Here is a 9,530-nt window from a genome sequence, read left to right as displayed (position 1 = left end):
AGGAAATATTAAGTTGAAGAACAGAACAGGAGTTAGTGGATCCCAGGATCTCTTTGGGCTCCAAGAACACCCTTGAACCGAGTGGTGCTTACTTTTTTAGGGTTTTTTAATGTTGAAAAATAAAGATTTTAAGGGGCGAAGTGGTTGCCTTAAGCCTGTGCAATGCTTGGAATATATATTTTGTTCCTCCAAATTATACTGATTTTTTTTCATTTTGGCAGAATTGAAGAAACAATTCAATACCATACATCTCATTTAAACAATAAATTAATTAATAATTCTTCCTGAAGAATATTAAACCTCATGGATTAGAAATAGCTGGCTCCAAGGAAGAATACATTGTCAGCCTCGTTGCAGGAGAGAGAGACTGGAACATTCACTCATATGGATCTTCATGATGTCTATGATGGGAGAGAGCTTGTTCTTTCACAAAATGACTATCATGGAGGAAGGAAAATCCCAAACAAAAATCAGATGTTTCAAGGAGCCCCTAGGCATATAGAGAACGCCAGTAATTTTGAATTAATATTTAAAAATAGATTTTGAACTACATTTTTTCACTTTAAGCAGCTTGCTAAAATCTCAAGCATTAAAACAAAAGATTTTTATTTTAATAGTTCTTTAACTTAAATGCTGCCATTACATGTTACACATTAATTAATTAAGTGTTGCTTGTAAATTAAGTCTTTTAACACTAAGAGCTGTGAAACAAATGGTGCAGTTGGGGATTGCAAGCAAAAGAACCCCAGGTTTGTGGTTGTAATATGTCAACCTGTCCAGCAGATTCAATCAGATTCCCTTTTAGCAAGATTTGATGAAAGGAACAATCTGCAAATAGAAGCCCTGGCATCAGAGAACTGTCCTTCCATAAGCCTCTGAATAATGATCTCTTTTAGAAAGTGTTTGAAATTTACAGAATCATATATTTAGTTTGGAGACTATAAAGGAGCATCCAGTAAGACTGTTTAGACACACCCATTGCTTCACTCAATTTGACAGCAGAACATACAGGGAGAGTCTACTCTAAACAGACTGTAGGTGTTGCAGCCAGAGTGGGGTCATACAGAGTTGATCTCCACATGGAACGCCAGCTGGTGACACTGCTGCTGTTTCAGGCAGGTGAGTGCAATTGTGAGTGCAATTGATGGTTGATGCTGGCCTGAAATGCCAATCCTTTTCACCTTCTGTTTTCCTCACTTAACGCTGACAATGCATTACATGAGTCTTAAATTGCTGTTAAATTCAAGAGAAGCAAGAAAGACATGGATAGGTGAGTAAGTACATTTTTTCATATTGTCCTTACCCCCCAAAACACTTCATGTCATAATAACTTGTTTGAGCATTTAAATAGTAAGGAAATATGTACAGTGGTGGGATTCAGCCAGTTCACACCACTTCAGGTGAACCGGTTGTTAACTTTCTGAGCAGTTTGGAAAACTGGTTGTTGGAAGAAATCATTAGGGCAGAGAACCGGTGGTTAAATTACTTGAATCCCACACTGAATATGTACATTTTTAAAAAAATTATAATAGTGAAAACTTGCAAACTGAGGTAAAGACTTGTTACTTGAAGATTGCACAAAGGCAAATAACAATTCTCATAGCTGAATATCTCTTCCACTTTTTTGTGCATGTGTTTGTGACTTTTTAAATATCACTTTACCTTTTTTTTCAATCCTCCTGCAGTGATGTTTCTTTAGAAAGGTTTATTTTATTTATTTATTTATTTATTAGACTTATATACCACTTCATAGGGCTTTCAGCCCTCTCTAAGCGGTTTACAAATTTTTTAGCAAATTGAGTCAGCAACTTGCCCCCACAGTCCGGGTCCTCATTTCACCCACCTCGGAAGGATGGAAGGCTGAGTCGACCTTGAGCCGGTGAGATTTGAACCGCTGAACTGCAGATCACAGTTAGCTAAAGTGGCTTGCAGTACTGCACCCTAACCACTGCGCCACCTCGGCTCTTACTTTCATGTGTAGGCTGTGAAGTGAACAAATGTCAGCAGAAAAAGTTTGTTGATTAAAAAAAAATAACAGTAAAACTTGCACGTGCATTAATAAACCCTGTAAGACATGGAGCTTCTGGTTCTGGGACTTTTAACATCTTTAATTCTCAATAAGGTTGCACTGCCCCAGACAAACCTGATGCACAATCTGGTGGTTCTCCTGGGCTCATGACTCCTGCTCAATGAGCAGCTGGCAATTGTGCCTAAGAGGCCTGTTGCAAAACTCTGTGTAGCGTACAAGTTGTGCCCTTTGCTGGATTGAGAGTCTCTGCACTCAATCATTCAAGTCCTGATCATTTCACACTCAGATTGCGGAAATGCACTCTACATGGGGCTACCCTTGAAAAATATCTGGGACCTTCAGCTGGTGCAGAATACAGCTGCATGAGCACTTCTTGGGGGCCCTAAGTTGGTTCATTTTACACTGCTAATCCACAAGCTGCAGTGGTTGCCAATTTGCTTTTAATCCAATTTGAAGCGTTGGTTATCACTTTTAAAGCCCTTCATGGCATGAGTCCAGGCTACCTGAGAAACTGGCTCACACTGGTGGGATTAGTCCACCCTTCTGTACTAGCAGAAGGGGGATACTGTGAGCCCTATCAATGAAGGATTTTTTTTGTGGAAGGGTCCAGAAGAAGAACATTTTTTTTGTCGTGACTGCCACCCTATGGAACATCATGCACCCTGAGGTGAGATTCACACTCACCCTTTTGGCCTTCTGAAAGGCCTTGAAGACATAGCTGTGCCAACTGGCCTGAAGCCCGAATGGTGGTGTGCAATTTTGGAAGTGGCTAATGAATTAGGTATATTACCCATCTCCTCCCCATGCCCACTTTGCTCCTTCCCTCTCCAAACTGGTTAACTTTATTTTAAATGAATTTTAAATTTAAGGTCCCTACTTATTGTTTTAATGTTTTATATTGAATTTTAATTGAATGATTATAAGATAACTAAAGTTTTCTCAGGGAACATGTGACATACAAGTTTAATAATAAAAAATAAAAGAACATTACCACAATGTATTTTAAATTATCCAAAGATCCCTAATTAATGCACTTTAAAATACATCTGTCCAAACTCCAGAGTTAAGAAAGCTCAGATTCCCAGATAGCCCAACAAAATTTCAGATTTTTTTAAAAAAAGAGACTATTAATCTTTTCAGGTAAAAGAAAACATGAGGACTTCTGTACATTCTTAAACTTCTAAGGTTTCAGCAAAACTGTCTTGCCAAATACATACTGTAATACAATAGTCACCTGTGAAACTGCACTTACGATAAGTGTTTAAAATGTGATACTTTTCTGAAATGATACTTAATTGAACTGATTGATGGGTGGCAGGAATCAGTAAAATAATGAAATTTTGCCTTATTTCCTTTTTAATTCTTTGGAGGCCAAAATCTGTGATTTGAAATATATAAATATTCACAGACTGAATTCAGTACTAATAATTTATCACTTTGCCTATCTTAATGTAAATATAGTTCTTTTAATAAATTAGAAGATTTTTCTAGGGGTTTAAGATTCTACACACACAAACGTATTTTTCTATCCGTGAAATAGATTTTTTTCCCTATGACTTTCCTATGAGACTGGAAAAAATGGATTGATTATATACAAAACAAATACGGGACTAAGAAATTCCAGATAGCCTATGCTTAAGATCAGGAATGATTTAAACTGTTCAAAGCTAGTGTAACATGAAGAAGCTAAGATCAATGTAGAGATGTTACTAACCTCTTTTTTTAATTTCTTTTGTCTCAATATATTTTAGACTGTGTTTGTTAAAAATCTATACCGTGTACGGGCTCTGGGAAGTCGGGGGGGGAGGGAGGTGGGGTGTTGGGGGGATATATACTATGTGTTAGATTTCAATGTAATGCGATTTCACATGTATACTGTTTCTCTTTAATTTCTCTGTAAAAATAGGACAAGCTGAATACATTGACATATAGTAGAAATACACCAAGGGGAGGAGGAGTGGGATAGAAGAAAGAGGGGGAGAGGGGGCGGGAGAGAGGATGGGAGGGAGGGTGAGAAGGAAGGGAGGGAGTGGACTGGGAGAGAGGAGTGGTAGAGGGGGAGGGGAAGTAGGGTAGAGGGGAATGAAGGAGGGAAGATAGAAAGTTGGAGGGGGGCGGAAGAAAGAGGTGTATGGAGAGTGGAAGAGGTATATTGGGTTTCTATTTTGGGGGGTATTGTTGACAAGAGGAATTGCTGTGATTATTGTTTAATGTTGTATGGCCCCGGCTATGCACAGTATATATGTGACTGTATGAAAATGAAAAATGGAAAATAAAAACATTTTAATGAAAAATAAATTAGAAGATTTTTCTAGGGGTTTAAGATTCTACACACACAAACGTATTTTTCTATCCGTGAAATAGATGTTTTTTCCTATGACTTTTGAGCAATTCTACAATGCATATTTATATGCTTTAAAGTTTTAATGCTTTAATATCATGCCTTTAAATCAATGGTCCCCAACCTTTTGGGCACCAGAGACCTATTCCATGGGGAGAGGTTTTTCCATGGACTGGAGGGGCATAGTTTCACGTGCTGCCTGCATCCTGCAGATGTGGCTTGTGCAGCCCAGTTTCTGGCAGGCTGTGGCCTGGTGCCGATCCACGGACCAGGGGTTGGAAGACCCATGCTTTAAGTAGAAGTAGACTGTTTCTGTATAAGCATATACCCGCTTATTATGATTCAGTGGTTGCAATGGCTGCTAAGTTTTTTATCTTCTTTTTACAACAAAAACCACATATTTGTCTTTAGTTTTAAAATTATGGTTGAATACTGTGTAATAAAAATATAATATTGTATTTTCATATATGCATATTTGATAGTCAAATAATGTCCTGGGAAACAAAATCAAGTCAATTGTAAAACAGTTCTTCAGTTTGGAGTTTTGTTTTTGTCTTGAAAATGTGCCCAAGATAACAGCAAAGAATTATATTCAAATCAGGAAGTTGAAAGCTTGCCCTTTCTACTTTGTTGGGTTTTCCATTGATTTGATGCACTCCTAACATGGTTTTAATTTTCATATTTCTTGACACCTGTGCAGATTTAAAATCAATACACACAGTTCATAGCAAATGTTGTGAGATAAACAGTATACTCATATAGACTATATAAGGAGTGCCTTGAAAGCTCTGTTCATCTTTAATCATCCAATGTAGGAAGGGAGTTTGTTGAAAGCTATTGCATGGGAAGTAAGAAGTTGGTTCCTCCAAAATAGCAATGTTGCAACTTTCTGTATGCAGATTTGAGCAATATTGAGGACAAAGATGGGTTATTTATTTTCTGAAAGCTTCATTTCCCCATGATATCTGATGGGGACCATAAGCCAGTGGAAGTTGGGGATGACACAAGAAGTTGATTGGGACTTCCATAGTATTCTCCTTTTCTACTTCTAAAATGTCTTTTCTCTTGTTGCTTCACATTTAGTACTATTTCAAGTAGATTATTTAAAATACCACAATACTTACTTTGATTTATAGTTAAATGCTATGTTAAATAACTGAGGTTAAGACAACCTCAGACGTGAGAGGGGTAATACCAACCCAAAGCTTAATCTAAACTCCCCCTTCTTTCTAACAGCTGCCCAACACTTCAGCCAAACAGAATATAATGTATATATTAATGCAGATGCAGATTGTATAAAAAGAGATAAAGCAACTATTGGATGGTGCTACTTCAATGTAGTAAAATCTTAATTTCTGCCTTTGCAGTATGGAATGGTGTTCTTGGAAAAAAACACTTTGTGAAAAAAAGAGGACTCATTGAATTATATGAAACCCTAAAATGTGGTACAAGGCGATTTCCTTTGGCCTATATAAATTATGGATGCTATTGTGGTTCAGGGGGAAGCGGATGGCCTACGGATGAAACAGATTGGTATGTACTGTACACCTTTCTCTATTAAGTTCATATTTCCATTACTTTCTTCAATTGAATTAATCCCACTCTATTTAATACATTTTAATGAAGTCAGCTTTATTTTAAGAGCTGTGGTGGCACAATGATTAGAAAGCTGTATTGCAGTCTAATTCTGCTGACTGCCAGCAATTGGATCCTGACCGGCTTAAAGTTGACTCAGCTTTCCATCCTTCCGAGGTCGATAAAATGAGGACCAGATTGTTGGGGGCAATATGATGTAAAAATGCTTAGAGAGGGCTGTAAAGCATTATGATCTAGAGATGAGAGTTTCACAGTGCCCCACATACTGCTTGATGATCAGGGTTCACATCAATGATATTAATCAGTCTCTGTTGCTGAAAGGTGCTGCCATAGACATGACTGCTGTTATGACTTTGCACAACGACAAGGCTGTCACCCCATAACAGACAGATATAAGTGGACTTGTCAGAACAATACTGTGATATGCGGTAAGGTACAACCTGAATGTCATTATTTTTTTTATCTGATCTTAGAGAGGCACAAATACATAATAGATGTTCTAGAGGTGAAACATTCAGCTTTAATTTCAGAAAATCCTGTTGGTTTTCTCAGAGATCTTGGAATATTCACAACACTGTTCTAAGCAGACTGTTTTAAAAAACTTTAATACTAACACAATTTCTCATACTTGCCTGAGGATTCAGCTTATAAAAAACAATGTAATAGTAATTGGATTAAATGTTTCTTGGATTAAAAGTGATTCTGAAAGGATATTGATTTTGATATTGGATATTTTAATTAATTCATCAAATGAGATTTGACCAACAATAGCATTATACTGCTATCCTATGCCTAGCCAGAGTATCATTTTGTTTTTTTTCCATTTTGCTCAGCATGCTGCTGGGACATGCCAGTCTTTTTAGGCCACACTACTGGGCTGGAAAGTTTATACTTATGACCTTAACTTAAAGGAGTTTCAATCTTTTTGTAGAGTCTAGTGGTGAAAAAAATGGCTGTATTGAATATTGAATATACTGTTAGTGTCTTGTGCTAACTTAATGCCATGTACTTTTACTCAAGCTGTTTGTAGCATGTTGTCAATTTTCCAAGATCTGTGATGTTTGAAGATGGAAGGGTAACGTTTTGGAAGAAATCTTAATATGTAAATATGTAAAATATATAAACAGTGTTGAATTGCTGCAATTCATAAAACAGGTGGGCAAAATCCAGTGATTTTAGGGATGCAGGCCATTCATTGTAGCCACTACTTGACTATGATGGCTAAAATAGTGATACAGTGTTGTTTCTCTGAGGTTTATGACATATTTAAATTGTAGATTACACTTAAAAATAGGCTGAACAGAACTTTTCAAAAATAAACCAGTCCTGAAACCTCTGCAAAACCCCATCCCTTTCCAATGCCCTGCCTACTGTGGTCCTTGCTCTTGGACACTTCTCAACCTAAAGGGCAAATCTTGATTCTCAACCACCATAATAGCAATAGCACTTAGATTTATCAGCTGCTCCAAAGTGCTTTATAGCAGTAAACAACTAAGTAAACAGTAAGAGAGTTGGAAGAGACCTTGGAGGTCATCTAGTCCAACCCCCTGCCCACGCAGGAGACCTGTATTAGGGATTCAAATAGCTGAACTGCCGACCTTTCTGATTGACATGCTTATTGTCTTAGCCACTGAGGCACCTAGCACTCTCTGAGAGGATTACTATGTCAGCAAATTGCTCCTAACAATCTGTGTCCTCATTTTTCTGATCTCGGAAGTATGGAAGGCTGAGTCAACTTTGAGCTGGTCAGGATCAAACTCCTGGCTGTGGGCAGAGTTAGCTGCAATATTGCTATACCATATATACCACTATACCATCATTCATGACTGTGGATTTCTTAAAAATCAAAGTACAGAAGAGCAGCAAGAGTTACAATCCTTTGCCCACTTAGTGAAAGAGGTGTTTTCTTTTTCATACTTCATATTACTCAGAAGTTTAGATTTCTGGAGAGGCACGTGTTGCTGAGACACTGCTCTCCGGAATGACTTTTCACAGAAAGGACTAGAAAAATATTTGTTTGAAAAGAGGATGTGTGACATAGGACTTAATAAATAAAAATGGACCTGGAGTATACAGTGCATTGTTTTAACATATACATTGATACATATTTTGCAATTGTAAGATATAGTGGGTTAATGCACACGTTAAATCCAGGCAAAGCTTTAATTCCCAATCATGAATTTTGTTTTTTTTAAATGTCCAAAATGGCCTTTAAGCAGTATGAATATCATTTTACGCATTTTGAGGTGTTCAAAAAAGTTTGAAACAGAACAATCCTTTATCTTTTAAGATTATATATCTTAATAAATGCCAGTTTCATAGTTAAGGAGGACTATTTTGTTTTTGTGCTCTACTTCAACATAACCAGCAGTAGTATTTTCTTAATTCCTTTTTTTCAGATGCTGTTCTAGATAGATGTCAAAACATAATTTGCCAGTGCGACAAAGAAGGAGCTCGATGTTGGAGATTTGCCCCATTCAATAAGCGTTACATCTTCTGGCCAAATAATCTTTGTGGCCAGATATATCCTTCATGTGGCTATAAGCATTAATAGATTTTTATAATAATCAATTTAAAACTGTTGATTTTTTTTTAATATTAGGATCTTTATTTCCAGGTTTTTCTACCTAAAGGCTACAGGCTTCCTGATCTTTTACACTTTTCCAACTCCTGAAATTATGAATCATATTTTGGAATTCTGCAAATATCTAAACAACCAGTTGATGGCAGCAGAGAATAGTGCTTTCTTATTAGTGAACGATTCATTTTCCCTGGGATATGGTTTTGTACAGTAAATTTAAGAAGGCTCACTAGAAACTAAACAGATCTACAGGAGGCTGACAAAATAGCCAGGTGCAATGTGGTACCTTCACAATCTTTTTAACTACAGATCCCTAGCCAACCTAATCAAATGATCAGGAATGATAATTTTCACCAAAGTATCTGTCACAAACAAAAGCAGCAGGATGCTGATTCAAAACAAATTAATCTCTACAACTATTAGGTATATCTGCCATTATAGATTTTTAAAGTTTCTGTAGTCCTGTTAACCCATATGAATGACAGAAACTGATGTCAGTTCAGCCCTTCAGTAGCTGACATCCAGCACTGTTCATATGACTGTGCCAACTCACAAAGCACTCCTTGCTTGCTCTCGAGTTCACTCGGAACCCTGACAGACAGACAGACAGACTGACTGACTGACTGACTGACATAATAACACTAGGATCAATTTTTATTTTCTATGTACTTAGCTAAAATCCTTACTGTGACATACCTACTGAGGCTAGACTTCCGGAGGCCAAACCCCCACCGTAGGGAGGAGGAACCGACCAGCTGGTTCCGCCCCAAGCGACTGATGGATCCTGTTAGGTTCCAGACGGAGCTTGGGGTTATTCCTGATACCCTCGCCCACAGTTCGGCGGAGACCCTCGTCGCTGCCTGGCACTCGGCAGCTTCGGAGTCTCTAGACCGGATTGGGCCGCTACGGCCCCTCCGGGTCAGCGGCCCCCGGAGGCCTCCTTGGTTTACTGAGGAGCTCCGGGAGGTAAAGCGCCGGAGGAG

General features: G+C 37.9%; 1 protein-coding gene across 1 annotated transcript; it reads left to right on the top strand.

Moving 5' to 3' along the window:
* Positions 1 to 1,079: 1,079 nt before the first annotated feature.
* On the top strand, positions 1,080 to 8,517 carry LOC116510280 (phospholipase A2-like). The gene is made up of 4 exons (XM_032219771.1): positions 1,080 to 1,119; positions 5,738 to 5,903; positions 6,288 to 6,394; positions 8,366 to 8,517. The coding sequence occupies exons 1-4, from the start codon at positions 1,080 to 1,082 to the stop codon at positions 8,515 to 8,517; spliced, it is 465 nt and encodes a 154-aa protein (XP_032075662.1).
* The last annotated feature ends 1,013 nt before the right edge of the window (positions 8,518 to 9,530 follow it).

This window comes from Thamnophis elegans, chromosome 6, assembly GCF_009769535.1.
Source record: "Thamnophis elegans isolate rThaEle1 chromosome 6, rThaEle1.pri, whole genome shotgun sequence".
Taxonomy (NCBI): domain Eukaryota; kingdom Metazoa; phylum Chordata; class Lepidosauria; order Squamata; family Colubridae; genus Thamnophis; species Thamnophis elegans.
Note: the sequence above shows the minus strand (reverse complement) of the source record. Positions and strands in the feature narration are given on the sequence as shown.

Bases quoted from the DNA above. Each gene is read 5' to 3' on its own strand.
- LOC116510280 (XM_032219771.1), top strand. From the start codon at position 1,080: ATGGAACGCCAGCTGGTGACACTGCTGCTGTTTCAGGCAG. The intron at 5,904-6,287 runs GTATGTACTGTA...TGTTGCTGAAAG, and splicing joins CCTACGGATGAAACAGATTG to GTGCTGCCATAGACATGACT. The intron at 6,395-8,365 runs GTAAGGTACAAC...CCTTTTTTTCAG, and splicing joins GAACAATACTGTGATATGCG to ATGCTGTTCTAGATAGATGT.